Below are 17,601 nucleotides of genomic sequence, written 5' to 3'. Positions count from 1 at the left end.
CATTTTCTTTTCCTGTTTTCACTCCCCCCCCTCTCCATCCCCTCTCCTTATCGTATACTCGCTATTCGCCAAGGATAAGTCTCGTACCTGACTCTTCATAGGATCCGTGTTGACCTGACACATATAAATGCCCCGGTCTTCTCGGCGTACTCCACGAATGTTCAACGTCCACGTATTGTAGTCACTGTGTGTAACTGATAAACGGGCGTTGTTCGTGATCACGTGCTCGTGAATCGCCAGGACCGCCTTGGTGTCGGCTTTGATCCACGCCACCTGGCCTCACAAACCCATTTCTTAATACACCGAGATTCAACCACGAATCTTGTGGTGAGCACGGTTTCGCTCCATCAAGAGGTACCGGCGCTTTTAACTACGCTTATTGATACCAATAATTATCGTATAACAATAATGGTTTGAATGGCTTAATTGCCATTTACAATTTTTATATACAATGATTATACAATTAATAATTTTCTTCGACGTTGTTGGATTATTGATTTTTGTATTTACGATAATTAACACAATTGAGTTATTCCAGCTGTTAGAGTTTTTCGAGTTATTGGCTCTCGTCTTGAATCGTGTATTATTGACTATTCAGGGAGCTTTGAATTTTGAATAATTGACTATTTATTGCTATTTCTGATAATTGACTAATTACTAATCTTAACCAATTTTATAGTAATTAACTGTTGCGGGAGTCCTATATTACTGAATCTTATGCTAATTAGTGACTAAACATTTAAACAATTAGCGATTAAATAATTGATTAAATGATTATACGTACACTTAATGATATGATATTATTGCTTTGAATTTTATCGAATATGGAGAATTTTGATGAATTTTGATGATATTTACAATAATTTTAAGAATTCCTAAAATGACTTTACTATACTAATTGGTATTTAAGCTCTTTGAAACGATTCCGACCCGATTTCGTATACGAGTCGTTTCGTAGTTAAAAACTAAGTTAATAATTAAGTTAAATAAGATATGCTTGAATTGAAAGATTCGCAATTTAGATATGTAGATTAGACATTGTGATTTTAAATTTCTGCACATAATAATTCAATAATATATACATACAATTATATATTAATATTGTACAATATATACATATATACAATGTATACGTATACATGTAGTATATAATGTATATATTTATACACGTACAGGGTTGTAATTTTTACAAATTTTTCCTGCTTTTTTCTATTGTTATTATTTTTTTGAAAGTGAGACTATCGCATATAATTGCATATAATTATATCATATATTATTTCAATTATTATTAATTATCCTTTATTATTATTTATTATTAATTATATATCATATAAGATAAATCAATTACATATCATATGGAGCATAATTTAAGATACCTACATACTTTTATAGAGAAATCCTCTATATAACTACACCATACACGTTTTACAAAGTAATTATAAAATTTATTATTTTATATAATAAAGTAAAATTGTATCTCACTATTATAATTTTCATAAATCGGAATTTTTATAGTCGGTATAAGTTACGTCGGTATGATCGTCAGATTTTTCCTAATCTAAGGCTCTATTCTATTTATTCCATAAGTAAATTGTGTTAATTGGTTAGTTCGGTTAGTTTTGTTAATTGAGGTTAGTTTAGGAACTTTAGTCTTTTCGGTTTAGTCAAAGTTATTATTATTATTATTATTATATCGAGTGCCATGATAATAATTTACCAAAATCGAATATTTAAATATACAACTATTATAAAAATTCTCACTTAATCCTCTTTTCTATAATTTGTCTCCGTTTCGTGTGTTATTAAAATTATTTATTATTAAATACGTTTAAAATACATTATACGTCTATAAATACGCGTTTTTTTTAAAATTAATTATTAAAAATACGAAACATTTCTAATATTACTTGTCCGAGATCCCAAGCGTTAGAACAAAAAAAAGAAACCAGATACCACGCGCAAAGTTCGAAACGTCAACATTGTCAGTCATCGTGCGCACTTAACCGAACTCGGCCAACTCTCTGAAGCGAACAAATTCATAAACAACATACGAGTGTCGACGTTTGGGCCCTTATCTCTCGACTAGATATTATTGGCGCGAAATTGAACCGGCGGCACGTCGAATATTTGACCTCGCGTCTCTCTGAAAGGGGCTATCTATCAACCGACAAAAGAGGTCTGCGGTTCTTATCGATAACTCGAAAGCGGAGTGTACAGAGAAGGCGGCCAGAGGGATTTACGGAGAAGTTGGTTGGAGAGGAGGGAAAGAGAGACACGGTACCTGTAGATAGAATGGTATAGAACGCGGGAGAAGGGGGGCGGTGGAGGGCTTTGAGTGTTTGGTAGTGACGGCTCTGTGAGTGCCTCCACTTATAATACATTATACGAGGATAGTAAACCTCCTTCTTCTTTCGCCTCTACTTGCTGTTCGCCTTCCTGAGCAGCTCCAAAAACGAGCTTTTCCACGGGAACTGAAAAAGTCCCCGGGACGACAGATGCTCGCGATTCTGAAACATTTATGCCACTTTCCCGCCCCTCTTACGTCCTTCCCGGCGAACTCTTCCGTGTCACTTTTTCCTTCTTTTCCTCTCCTCCTTTTCCTTTTTTTCCTTCTCTTTTTTCCTCTCCACGAATCTTGATCTTTCGAAATTGATCAATGGATCATCGATTTTTGATCTCGAGGTTTGTTGTTGGTCCGGCGTGAAAGATTTGGATAACAATTTTCAAGAATTTTGAAAGAAACGCGTGTTGTAACTTTACACTCGTAAAATATTTCGATGTGTATATATATAGATATATATATATCGATCGATCTTTTTAATATTATTTCATTGTTCGAGGAATATATTAAATCGCTTTTGAACGTATTGATTAAATTTTCAAGCCAAAGTTCAGGAATCTCAAGACTGTTATTTACCAAAATATAATACAAACTCGATATCCTTCACCTTGCATCTGGTATCTGGTTTATATATCTTGAACGATATTAAAACGAGAAAGGAGTATTCATAGAATATATTAAAAAAAGTATATATACCGTAAAATATTTATAAACTACAATTTAAAATGAATAAATTCGTTTGTACTTTCTCACGAAGCTCACCTCTACGATTTACAATTAATTGCTTTTCTCATCATCGTTTATCGTTATCGATTTGAAATTGAAACAGCTCCACGATCCCCACGATCGTAAACTCAAGATCTCTTTTCGTTCTCTATCGCCGGCTTACGAAATCCATCCCCTAAAAAAGAGTTGGCAACTATTGAATTTAAAAAGCTAAGTTTTGAAATTGCTTAAGTATTCTCCGAAAGAATTCTATTATTGCATGACCTTACCGCGAAAGATATATTAAATTCTAAAAGGACGAAGACAGGTTTTTTTTTTTTAGGAGAAAATTGTAGGAAAAAGAGAAAAAGAAGGAGATAGAAAATTAGAGAAAAAAGAGGATGGCAAAATGGAATAAAGAAATTCGATAGATATGAAATTGAGGATAAAATTTCAAACAAAAGAGAAAGAAGATAATAATAAAACAACACGAAACGGAATGAAAAGGTAGGAAAGAAAGGTGGAAGAGAAGAGCGTCTCGCAAAAGGTCGAAAATTCGAACAGCACCACGAAAGAGAGAGAGGATACGATTTAAAGGGCCTAAGCCTTGTATTACGAAACGAGTTTATCTTAAGCGTCTCGCCTCTCTCTCTCTCTCTAACGTAGCTTCCCTCGCGCATTTTCAACTTACGATCGGCCTTCTTGTCGGGGAGAGTTGGAATATAAGAACTGGAAGGGAAACGAAGAAAAAGATAAAAGAAGCCGCGTATACACGGGATGAAAGAGATGGGATGGGGGGGTGAAGAGGGAGAGACAGGAGAAATTGAAGAATACGGAGGATAAAAGAATCGATGGAGGAGGAAGATGAAGAAAAGAGAGAAACAGGGGGAGGGGAAAGGGGCCGACGTTGGAGAAGATCGGCGCTCACGTAGCGAGATATAATATCACACTACTCGCGCACCTATCTCTCCATTCTCGGCCCTCTTTCATATGCAAAACCATCGTCGCCGCCCTATTGTGGCGCATTGTGGGATCACGAGCCTCAGGTCCAGTCTACCACACCTCGTTTATTTCCCGCCATCTTCTTCCCGCCCTCTCCCCCTTTTTCGTCTTCTTTCTCATCCTTCTGCCCCCCTCCTCGCTCCACCCTTATCTCATTTCCCCTATCGGTCTACTAAACCGGTGGTGCTCTGCTACACCACCCCTACCACCCTTCCTCCCCCTCTCCTCTGCCTCCTCTTTTATTTCCTCGACTTCTGTTTTCGGTAGCGAGCCACGGCTCGTTCCTTTTCAACGGCATGCAGATAAATGGATAAGCTTGCTAATTAAAAGTTTCACAAGGCCCCGATCCTTCCTTTCTTCCTCCCCCCCCGTCTAATGTTATTTCATCGTCTTCCTATCCTTCGTCCCTCCTTCGAACCTTTCTCTTTCTCTCTATTCCTGCCACCCTTCTCTATCTTTAATAGCCGCGCCCGGGAACGGGTTTCACGCTCGGGATTCCAACCACTGTTATTTCTCGCTTTCGCACCAACCACTTTTTATAATACCCAGGACAATGTTAGAATTTATCATACCGCTGGTATCCGCGCTAGTATCCCGTTACAGTGAAACGCACTCACCTCACTTATGTGTCGCCGGCGTTTCGCCGATTAAACCCGATCGCGACACGCGGCAAAGGCTTATACAACGCGCGATGCGAACAACAAGCGGCCGTCATTTTTTGTTGATATAGGTGGTGGATATAGCATTTCTGCTCGTGTCACGCGAAAGGGTTTGGTTGGTCTTGGTGGGGGTCTTCGTTCTCACGACATCACGTTTTCTAGATTGCGTTCGCTGCGCCGAAAAGTTGTAAAAGGTTGGATTTTATTTTTTTTTTTTTTCATGAAAAAATTGTGGACGGACTCGTCTTGGAATGTTTTACCTGTTCATTCTGGTTGTTTGTTGAAATAAAAAGGTTGTTTCAAAAAAAAAAAAAAAGAAAAAGAAAATGACGATGATGATATCGCCAATCGGAGATAACAATACCGAATAGGTATTATGTATCGTTTAAGTTGGTACCATTTATCTGAGTCATTTTTGGTCTATTGACAATCTTTTTCCTTCTTTTCTTTTGAAACTATCTCTTTTCCATTATTTTTTCCTCCCCCAAGATTCTCGCGATTTTTTAATAACAAATTTCCGTAATTGAAACTGATCGATGCTGTAATAGTAATTTAATCGAATCGCAGCTCGTGTAAAAATATATTTACAAGCAGTGCAAGCGTCACAATTTGTCGTTTTCGAATAACATTATGCTCATTTATATAACGATAGTTTATACTCGATTTTTCATTCATACTTTTGAAACGTACAGCTCTGCCAACTCTATTTTTTACTCTTTTTTCGCTCCTTTCATCCTCCGTTAAACGTTGATTTGAACAGAAATATAATAACCGATGCTTTGAGGATAAAATTTTACCTCCTTCACGTGTTACAATTCGATATATATATATAAATATCGAATTTTATTTACAGGATCACAAATTTCCGCGCAATCCGTGCCAGACTACGTGGATCCCAATAATTTGCACACGAATTCTTTCTCGACGATATTTTTCGCAGAGAGAGATATATCGCTCTCACGCGAACGATCATATCGGGAGATCGTATTCGTTAATTAGAAATTCATCGGACACTTTACACAGGACCCACGCGTTATGCCGTCAAACAGATTACTTCGCGGCGTGTACCAGAGAGATATGAATTTTGAAACCATCCGCTGCTTTTGATACATTCATCCGGTTAGGGAGGGGGGGGGGGAGCAAAGGCTTAACTTAATCTTCCTGACTTTCCACGTAATTTGTATCACGGGCTAAACGAGTTGAAATTCGGCCGAACACGTATCACGAATCCGGGATACCTTTTCCCTCCGGATTCGACTCATTTTTCAGCTTTTGATTAACCGTTCAACGCTCTCGGATTCTGGCGACCTTATATACACCACCAGTTGTGCATATACAGCGCCCCCACCTTTGATACAAATATTCGTTTAAATCACGGTTTTATCTTGTTTCACACTTCCTAACAGGCACAAATAACACACGCATATGTACGTGTGTATATATATTCCACGCGCGGTGATACGGCGTGGAATTGATAGCTGTTGGCAACTTTCTTTATTCCCTCCATTTTCCTCGTTTTTTTATTTTTTTTTATGTAATATATGCAAACAGATACATCATTTTGGGATCCACGCCATTAAAGTATAATTTTTTTTCAAGCATCGGCGTTTCGATATCACCGTTTATCGATCCCCAAACATTTCTCGCAATAACGTAAATACAAGCAGAAAAATACGCATATACGACAAAAAGATTCAGAAGATTGTAAATGCGCCATTAAATTTAACAGGGAGCCGTATTACGACATAGACTTCTTTTTTCTTCCTGCCTCTCCCCCCTAAGCAACGTTCACATTCTCAAGAAAGTATAAAAAAAAAAAAAAATTATATCCTCAAAGCCTCGTTTTAATGATCGGTAAATGCATAATTACGAGAGAGTGTCTAATCAGAATATGAGAAAACGATGTATTTCAGAATTCTCAAATCGCCATTATAAACACTTTCTCTCAATCACGCAAAGGCCGCGATAATCCCGAGTCTATTAGAAATCCCTTCGTCGAGTATCAAGCGACAAAAGTTTCTCTGAACCCCTTCGCGCTTTCAAAATAATTACAACCCTTTCCAGAATTTCAATTTCGACACGAAGAAGAATTAAAACGCAAGTTGTTCCTCGGCGAAAAGCGGACCCGCGCAAAAAGCAATATTTCAACACGTTTGGAAAACCGTACTTTCTCGTAAACATCGCCAGCATATTGTAACGCGTTGCACATCACCGTGTTTCAGCCGAACGATGTTTCATGGCTGTGTACGCCTCCCCCCTCCGCTATCTACGTTTCAACCAGGATGAACGAGTAATTGTTTCAACGCGTGTGGAGCGCACAATACGACTTTCCCGCGTCCATAAAAGCGTGTCCAACCCTTTTCATTTTTTTTTTTTGCACGGGAATACGGCTAATCTTATTTCCCTCGTTCTCGTTTGCATTTTCACTCAGTTTCCTCGCTCTCAGTTTCGAAGATTATATATACATATATACAGGGATATATTCGATCTATTAATACCATTAATACCGGGATAAAGCACAGCAAGGACTAAAATACACATTTTCATTACTCTGTGTACTTTTTCTTTTTTTTTTTTTTTTTTTTTTGGAAAATTGAAGTTTCACGCGTGACACGTTGTCAACGCTAGATAGCCTAAAATTACAAATTATACGAAATTAACTTAAGACTAATGTTAATAATAGCAACGAGACTTAAAAGTAATAGTACGATATGACAGGCTCGAGTTTATAAACTTAATATATATTAATTACACGCTAATTACACTAATCAGGTACATAAATCCGTAAAGTCGGACCTTTAATAACAATAGCCTATATTATTTGTACGATCCATTGCACTCTGTAATTATTGTTTTTACGCGATTAATAAGTCAAGATAAGCGTAAGGTGAGAATTGTTTTTTTTTTTCTCTTAATATCATCAAATATTTTCTTCCAGTTATTATCCCCTCTCCAATTACGAATATTATAGATATACTTACACGCGCTAAATATGCATACACATATACATGAATACATATGACAACACATGATATTATATATATATATATACATATACATACACATAGGGGTGATATGATACATGTCATATATCATATATATAATTCATTGTTACATATGTATGATTATTATTTTAACTCAATATACCGAATTTCAGGAAAGATCGTCCAGAAGATAAACAATTCTTTCTTACCGCTAATTCTTTCCATCAGTTTCGCTAACTGTTTCGAATGGCGAACGAATCCCTTTAAACTCCATCCACGAGTGACGCAATAGATATGCTAATAACAGATTATAAACAATAGCGAATGGGGAATGTTATTTCAGAACTGTTGAATTTCGAATACCGGCTCGAGATCCTGCAATAATGCAATACGACAGGTTTCTCCCTCCAAGGAAGGATTCCTGCGCATTCCGACGAATCACGTGTTTCACCATTTTCATATTTCACTCGATCATAGTTGTTGAAAATCGAAAATCGACGTTTCAATTAATTGGATACAATCGTGGAGCTGTTAACAATTTTTGTTTCTTCCTTTTTTTTTTTTTTTTTTGCTAACGATAAATTTTTGGATTGGATTTAAAGGATTTGTGAAATTCGATAATAGAATTTTAGAGAACTGGCCGACTCTATCGATAATTAACGGTTACCGGTAATTTCGAGGAGCTAGAAAATAAAAAAATAAGCGAGAATCAATTTTCTTTGATTTCAAACAGGTCACAATCATTTAATTTTCATGGCACTCTTCTCTTTCTTTCTTTCTTTTTTTTTGTCGTTTCATCTCGAAAATTTGATCCCTTTTTCTCAGTTTGCTTTGTGATACGATTGATTTGTCATTAAGTTGTTCTTCTTCAATAAAACAGTCTTCAATCTTACATTTTCTCTTTAAATTTTCTTTCAATGGAATCGCGCGATTCCTAATTTATAATTCGTATTAGAGAATAAATGTTAGTTGTTATAACAAGATAATAATTTACGTTTAAGATATTAGTTTGTTTATAATTTTTATAATATGGAAGCGCGCGATTCTTCGTTTTATTATTATTATTTAATTTATTAGACAATAATAAATGAAAAAAAAAATTGTTAATAACTGTTAATATTGTAAGTTAGTGGTTAGTTAGGTTATGGGTTTGTGTTAGTTATGAAATAAAAAAAATTGGTTGCTCGTAATAATCTCGTAATATTTTCAATACAATCGTAATCAAGCAATCCTGTGTAGGAAAACGTAATTGACAATTGCATTGAAAATATATACCGATTATTAACGACAGCAACGAAGATAGATTTAACGTTATAATTATTAATTATTAATATAGATAATTAAGAATTAAGAATTAATTTAATCCGTTAAAGCTTTCTCTGTAAAGTAAGATTAGACACAAGATAATCTTAATATAAGATTACCTGATCTCTAATTTTATTTTAACGACTAATCAAGTATACAATTTAAGTAAAATTTAGAGAGCATTTTATTTAAATTTAGTATCACCTGTTTAGCTTTGAGCGTTAGTAATTAAGAATCTAATTTCACCTTAATGGATAGCCACCCATTTAAGGTAAACAATTGAGATCAATAATTTTTTATCACAGTAACTTTGACGAGTTAAGGTTTAAAAATGCTTGTTTTAAACCTTAGAATTATCACAGTCTGTAAAATCTGACGTCATATATATATCTGATATGTATATATGATAGGAGATATGTATATAGATAATGCCAAAATTCTTTTGCCATAACGTAGATATATCCTTTTTTATCTACTATACACTACTGGCGATTAGACGCCCTCGATTTAATTTATTTAATCTAAAAGTTATTATGCTTATTCAAAAAAACATGCTCATGCAAATCTCGATCATCACTTTTCGTTAATTCATATAATCATGCATCAAGGCATGCCTATGATATAAGTGAGATTCCAGAGATACGCTAATGGAGCAATCCTGATACCGAACAACTCGAATATCGTCGAGATTATTCGTCGAGACTGCTATTACTTACGACGCATAACACATCTTAACAACTTGTGTGCACTCAACTGTCGTCCAATGCAGCTTGCATCATGTTTCATCCCACGAACAAACAGTCTCAAGTGTGTTGTGCAATTGTGCAGAAACGGTTTTTTTTTGTGCGACATACGCGTTCGTGCGTTCATTCGTTTCCTTTCGTTCTTTTTTTTATTTTTATTTCATTTTTCCTCTCCTCCCCCTCCCCCCCCCCTCCCCATGCGACGAGTGTCCCTGGGCAGATCGTGAAACGCAATCTCGATGTTTGCGGAAGATTTTTTTTTTCCTGGTCGGGAAAAGCACCAGGTTCCGATTTTTGAAACGAGTAAATCGTCGATTGAATCGATGTTCAAGGCTCGGTGCAGACGAACGAACGATCGTGTGATCTCGGATAGGTGACGGTGTGCTATTCGACAGCTTTATATTAGATCGTGCTCCGCGAGTAATCCGATTTTTCTTCCGAGAAGTGAGCGAGCGAAGAAGTAGAATTTATGGGAGAGATTTCTTTTTTTTTTTTTTTCCCTCCGTCCGAATTTTGAAAACAACTTAACGGCAGGAATTTTGGGATATTCAGGCACGGTTAAAGTTACTTTCCAATACTTCGGTACAAAAATCGAATTAATCGGAATAAATAATTGATCCGATTTATGGATCGTTTCACAAGAGTGGAATCGCACAACGCCATCGAAGTCGAAGTCACGGGAACAACAACACGTTGTACTGTGTTTTGTTGTCTTACGGTTTTAAAGACGGGGAGTTTATAATTTGATCAGCTGTTATAATAAAAATGTATAACGTGATTACAAAATTTGTTACAAAATTTGTTTGTAAAAATTCGTTATGCGGATCAACAAGGGTAAATTGTTCGAAGGAAGTTTAAAATTCATCTCTCGCAGAATGTTGTTAAAATTTTCTTATGCGAATAAAAAGGTTGACCATAAAATTTACAATTGCAATAGCTTATTTGGACAAAGGGTTTTGGAATATCTTCTCAAAAAAGAAAAAAAGATACGCTCGGGCGTGGAACGATTTACCGCGGAATAATTTTTAAATCGTTTCGTACTTGTTTATTGAAATTTGCCCGGTTTGAATTGTTTAAGCGCGGAAGCTTAAATCCAAAAAGCCAATAAGCCATTTAACGCGCCCCTTTTATTGCTCATTGAAAATTCCGCTATGATGAGACCATTCCAAATTAATAAAGGAGGGAATTTGCGACACGATCTTTCAAGAAAAACTGAAACAAACAGTGTTCGATGTATTCTAATGTATAATCAGTAAGAGAAACGAAAACTTCTTACGCAGAATTATTAATATTAACAAATTTTTCGTACCAAATTATCCCTTAAAATGGCTCGATCTCATCCAACGAAATATCAAGATATTCTTTTCTTTTTTTTCTCAAATAATAATCCCGAAGAACAATTTTTCACGATTCTACATCATCTTCGTTAATTCCTCTTCTTTAATCAATACGTATGCAACCGATAACAATAATAATTCAATCGACAACGACGAAAACACGCATTTTTTTCCACGCTGTGGATCGAACAGATTTCTCTAATCGGAAAAATTTTTTCCGCATTTTTTCGAACGTTAAAACGCCTATCCTTTTCTTTTTTCTTCTTCCAATTGTTAAAATTTACAGCGTGGAAAATATGGCGAGAACTGACAATATCAAATCCGCGCGGGGAAGGGAAACCACCGCCTCGAAACTTGTATTTCTAACCGGAATGTCGCGCACACACACACACACACTACAGAATGCATTTATTGCCGGGCTATTCATCGGCGCGTGAATAGGAAGATTAAGCTTTTCGAGCACGCTTGTTTAAGTTGCTCGTCTTGCCGGATACACGCGCCACCACGATAGGAAGAATATTTAGGGAGGCTCTCGCTGGATGGTTGGCGTGAAGGAATATTCGAGTTGGAAAAATATCTGTATTTGATTCCACGAGTTATTTAAAAATTGTCAACCGGTTTTTGATATCAATGTTGCAACCATACCATATTCTCGAGGGAAAAATCGCAAGATTGTTGTTGCTTTTTTAAGTAAAATCTCAAGGAAAGCGGGGGGGAAAAAAAAATCTAAATTTAACGCGTTCGCAAATTTGATCGAATTTCGATATAATTTATATTAATGGCCTTCGCCGGGAAATGTAGAACACGAAAGATCTCTCGGCCTCCCCTTGTTTGTTTTAACGCGTTTTCCAACGTAAATCACAAGATATCAGGCGGTTAGGCCAGAGTGATTTGTCATTCAGCGTATTCGCAAAGGGGCAAAGATACTCGGCCGTGTTTACGCCCGTATATATGCGCATACATTTGGCACAAGACTTTAAACCGAGGGACTCTTGATCATGAGGATGAAAATGAAAATGATAATTTGTCGTATACGAATCAGCAAGTCAAATAGAACCGAGTTAGGTGGTGGGCTCGCGCTTCAACCGCGTCACGTTCAAGAAAGAATGATGATTTTCGTCGGTGGAACAAGTGATAATAACCAAAATTGTGCATGCGGTTTTTTTTCCGGAAATTTGTCATTTGTCATTGCGCTTTCCTCGCCTCTCTCCTTGTATCAGTTTGTTGTATTAGGTTAGTAGAATTGCAATTTTGAAATATCCAATTTTAATACATAACAATGAAACAATTCTCAAGCTTTAGTTTTCCTAAAAAGTTTTGATTGTTAAGAGAAAAAATTTTATTGTGATGTCAATCTGCATAAATTTTGCTGTGATAATTTGTAATATTAAGGAAAAATTGTAATTTTAAGCGAATTGTCTCAAATTCTATTATTAAGAGTTGTTATTAAGAAAATCAATTTTTGTAATGGTTATTGAAAATATTATTTTTAATTTGAATCTTATTAATTATTATCAATAATTAATCACAATAAACGTTAATAATTCTAATCCATTCTGAAATTGATAAAGTATTTATAGCTCTTTGAATAATCGAATCTTTGAATAATGAATTGCTTGATTATCAATAATACGTTAACTATTAACAAAATAAATGAAAATTTATTCGAATTTTGTTTGTTTGAGCTGTAAATGAAATGAAATAGAAATAGAATCGTGAACTCCATTGGTAAAAAGAATTTATTTATAAAGTTTAGGTTTCTAAAGCTTAATTAAAGTCTGTAGGCTAACTTTTGGTGAAAATCTTTTAGAAAGAAATATTCTCTCTTGCCTGTAGTAAGAATTCAACAAGTGGGATCGTAAAAGTGTCAAATATATTTTCTGGAGTTTCATTTATGAAACTATTATCACTTTTGTTTGTGTGAGGTAATCGAGCAAAACATTATATCGAAATAATTCTCTTAATAACAATTCCAATTGTATTTAATTTTTTTTCATTAATATTGTATATTTGTTATGTATTTTGTAATATAGAATATTATTGTAAAATATTTTTTATTGCAAAGTTTTTTTGTATAGAAATTTATATTTTGTAATAAAAACAAGAAAAAAAAAATAAGCTATTTTTATAATTAAGACCCTGTAATTTTCCTTAAATTTTTTAAAAAATTTTAAATAAAAAATCTGATATTTACATTTTATATAAATATTAATCTATTAGATATCATTTAATAATTTACCAAATGAATTAAAATTTAATAATATTTTAACACAAATTTTAAAATATAATTAATAAATATTGAAACGTATATAACGTTTTAAATTTCTTCGATAAACATAACTTGTTGAATTTGATATTATTTTATTTGATAATAATTTATGTCCATTAAATATTTGTTGAAAATATATCCGTAAAATATTAAGTTATAGAAACAATGTAATAAAATATGTCATGCGAATAATGATATCGAAAGCATAGAAAAAAAAATGAATGAATGAATACAATTTGACTTTCAACGCGTATATGTGTGAAAAACCTATATCGTGTGAAAAATACATTGTGCTGATTTCTCTAGAGTATTACGTTTTTTTCCGACAGAAATAAAATATGGAATATATCACGTATGATATAGCAACCCGATAAAATACAAATTTTACAAAATTTGATCAGCATCAATTTAATTAAAATTTCATATTATAAATTAAGCAAAAGAAGAAATTTCATTGTATTCAATGTATTGTTAAATATCGTTATGATTCTTCAGAAATAGTTATTTATTGTCCAATCGTTATCACGTTTCAATATTTTTTTTTTTTATCTTCTAATTTATATCTATTCCCAAATCTATTATCTAGTATTTACAGATTTATTTTTTTAAAATTTTTTAGAAATATTTTATTATAAATAAATACTTAGGATATTATGTAATTTTATATATGTAATTTTATATTATTTAATTTAAATAATATACATTATTATATATAATATTTAATATTTGATTATAATCGATTATGTAATTAAGCGAATATTAACCAAATATTTACGAAAGTACTCACGGGAAAATTGAGATATTTAATTATTATCTATTTATAAGAAAAAGTTAGTAATGTTAGTTAGTAACGTTAGTTAGTAATGTTAGTTAGCAATGTTAGTTAGTAATGTTAGTTAGCAATGTTAGTTAGCAATGTTAGTTAGCAATGTTAGTTAGTAATGTTAGTTAGTAATGTTAATATGGAATGTTAATATGGAATTCTGAATTTAATAATCGGACATCGATACAAGCTTGTCGAAATATTTTTATCATATGTTTGCAATTAATGCTAAAATATAGAAAAAACAACTATTGTTTTATCTAATGATACTTGTAGAGAGAAGCATTTGATTTTACTAATTTTCAATTTTGCATAATCTACTTCCAAGCTACCGCTATTTTTTAATATGTCAGACTGTTTCAAAGGTAATGCTATTTTTTTTTCAGATTTTAAATTTTATATTTTGTATTAACTGTCTAGTTAATATTATTGTAAAAAAAAAAATAGATTTACTGTGAAACAATCCATTAATAAGCTAAGTAACATGCTTGATATCGATACCTAGTAGTAGCGATTGAAGGCAAGTTCGCATCGATTTTTCACGATCATCGAAATCCAATTCCTTTTATTAATTTATATTAATAAATAAGAATTATAAATATGAAAGATTATGAAAAAGGTTATATCATGTTAAAGACTTAAAATTAAAAAATTTAATTATGTATTATTAGTCAGAACGTTATACCCACAATCATTTTGATATTAATTAGTTAATGGAAATATATATAAATAATTTTAATAAAAATAATTAAATACAGATATTAAATACAAATTAAATCTGCATTTATAGCTACTAAATGTACTGGCACTGGGAATGTCCCCCTCGAAGCGAACGAGCCGAACGCTTAACTACGATTAGTCTCGTGTTACGGTTTTCGTCCTATATATATATATATACACACACAATGGTAGATTATAATAATATGCACAAGTTTCTCGCAAGCTATTCTCTAAGCTATTTTTTTTCTCTCGTTTTTTTTCCCTTTTCGTTCTGTATGTATGTAAATACGTATATCTGCGATTTCTTTTTTCTTTTTCTCGAATAGGAATCATTTTTCGAAAAGATATAAAGGGTTTGGGAAAATGAACGAAGAAGAGAGGAGGAAGGAATCGCGCCCGAGGAAAGAAACGAAAATTAAAAGAATTACGGTCGAAAAGTTGAAGTGACGCGGGCTGATCACGTTATATATATATATCTATCGGTTGATGGGTGAAAATGGATATCGTACAGAGAGAGAGAGAGATGCTTGGTGATGGTGGCGGCTGCTGCGGTAGTTTTCTTTTTCATAGCTGGCAATGGTGCAGTTAAATGCAGTGCTGTGAGGTGCAGGCACACGCGCATATAAGTAGTGCAGTAGTAGTAATAGTAGTAGTGATGGTAGTAGTAGTAGTAGTAGTAGGTAGTAGTAGTAGATAAGGGTAGTCCATTACAGGCGGACACAGGTAAATGGTAAAATAGTTACCCGGGCCTTGGCGCCGCCAGAGTGATCTCCGCTCACGGAGGAGGAAGGACTCACCCGGTATCCACCGAGGTTGCTCACCACGCAGGTGAAGGTTGCGTCTCGACCCTGCGAGATCGTTAAGTTCTCCAACGGGTATACGAAGTCTGGCTCGAGTCCCGTCACTGAAACATTCAAAACAGATGATTGTTTTATTAGATAGACTGTTGAATCTTTTCGCGTTTCATTGATAGGATGAATTCATTATAACGTTGTGTGCACGATAAAAGTGTGAAATTAACATTTAATTTTGTACAAGTATCTTTGTATACTTTGTATACAAAGTAAATCGTTTATGGTCGTGAAAAATTATATTGCATTGAATGGAAATTTGTAAAATTTTCGTGTAAAAAATTCGTGAGAAAAAATTAAAAAATTTGATCATCGAAACGTAGTTAGAAAATAGAGGAAACCGTGCAATTGAAGCCCCTTTTTGTTTCATCTCGATATCTCAATTGGTTGCCGAGATATGAGGATTCAAAGTTTCCATGCCGCTTGACGTTGCGCAGAAATTATGAATGGATCTCCGACCCACTGACCTATATTTTTTCCCCTGAAATTGCGTACTACGTTTTTCCAGGAATCGCGTCTGTCACTCGTCTGCAGTTTGGGATGGGTCAGTGAGACGAGGTGCGAGCGAGAGATCCGAATAAGCGACAAAGAGGCAGATAGTAAACGATTAAAAATTACCGTTTCCTTTACACGACGATATCTCGAGAACCGGAAGTCGTATCGAGATGAACGAAAAAGCGTTTTAAAGGGGAAGGTTCCGCGCTTCTAACGATCTTTCATTCGTTGATCAAAAGTCATTATCTTCCGAGTTATAGCGGTTTAAATTTTTCCTAATTTTAATACGATTCAATCGAGTTTTTAAAGTAAAGTTAAACGACGGACAAGTACTTGCGTGTTTTTCTCTCGAGAAATATTGCTTATAACGATTATTTTCTTATTCATTGACGTTTAATTTCAATAATTGGCACTGAATGTAAAATATATTTATTGAAATAAAAAAAATAAAATGGAAGAAAAAGTGAAAAGCGAAGAGGCAGTGGCGTTCAACACTGGCTCGAAAGTCTCAAAAATAGGATGAATGGATATAATAAAAGCCAATACCTATATAAAACGACTAAACCGCGTATTGTGAAAGGGATTGACTTTTTGCTCGAATCGCTAAAAAAAAAAAAAAAAGAAAAAAAAAGAAAAACTTGTTTTGAAGTCAGGATGCATATAGCCATACAGGAGATTAATGTCTTAAATTGGTTTCGTGTCGATTTCAGCACTTGATTCCCTCCAATATACCACGTGTGTCACACACGTTTAGATAGCTTTCCCCATTTTTATTCGTTTGCGTGTCTCTTCAAAAATTTTATTTTCTATAGTAAAAAGTACAAAAGTAACTATAAAATAGAGAGTGGCTTAATCCTTTCTATGTTTTGACATTTATCCCTCTATTTTAAATGTAGAAAAAGAAGACATTTTAATTTCATAAAGCAAAGTATGCATTTACTTTATTCGAAAAGGTAGTGCCTTTTTAATCTAGTTTAAAGAAGTTAACGTTTAATTAAAAGGGATATTCGAGTAACTTTAAAATCTCAACAAGAGATTAATCTCGGACCACGTTTTGCTCTCTACTTTTATTAGCAATATTAATATACCATTAAAGAAAAGGAATAAAAAAAATATTTAAAATTCTCTGATAAATTTTCTACTTTATTACGGAAATAAAATACAGATAAAAAAAAATTGACGAAAATATTAATTAACAACTGAAATAAGAAGTTTCAATTAAAATTTTCACGAGAAAAAATTTTCTAACTTCTAAATTGATTATTAAAATTATTTTATAATTCATTCAATTTCGTTCGTACAATACATTTCAGAATCTTTTCGTTATAATAGATAAGAAAATTTTTCATAATAAAGAAGAAGCGATA

At 33.7% G+C, this 17,601-nt stretch overlaps 1 protein-coding gene and 1 long non-coding RNA gene across 2 annotated transcripts in view; one reads left to right on the top strand and one right to left on the bottom strand.

Moving 5' to 3' along the window:
• The window catches only part of LOC147656406 (uncharacterized), an 82,782-nt gene that overhangs the window by 55,493 nt on the left and 9,688 nt on the right, over nucleotides 1-17,601 (top strand). The window lies entirely within an intron of this gene.
• LOC100867394 (lachesin) overlaps nucleotides 1-17,601 on the bottom strand; it is a 60,747-nt gene that overhangs the window by 33,717 nt on the left and 9,429 nt on the right. Inside the window, exons 2-3 of the mRNA XM_031914920.2 lie at nucleotides 15,632-15,792; nucleotides 88-273 (exon numbers count right to left, since the gene is read on the bottom strand). Coding sequence (XP_031770780.2) covers nucleotides 88-273; nucleotides 15,632-15,792 — 347 coding nt within the window. The remainder of the gene's footprint in view (nucleotides 1-87; nucleotides 274-15,631; nucleotides 15,793-17,601) is intronic.

This window comes from Apis florea, unplaced genomic scaffold (genome assembly GCF_048593485.1).
Source record: "Apis florea isolate Af1SG1 unplaced genomic scaffold, ASM4859348v1 contig_3772_pilon, whole genome shotgun sequence".
In the NCBI taxonomy this organism is placed as follows: Eukaryota; Metazoa; Arthropoda; class Insecta; order Hymenoptera; family Apidae; genus Apis; species Apis florea.
Note: the sequence above shows the minus strand (reverse complement) of the source record. Positions and strands in the feature narration are given on the sequence as shown.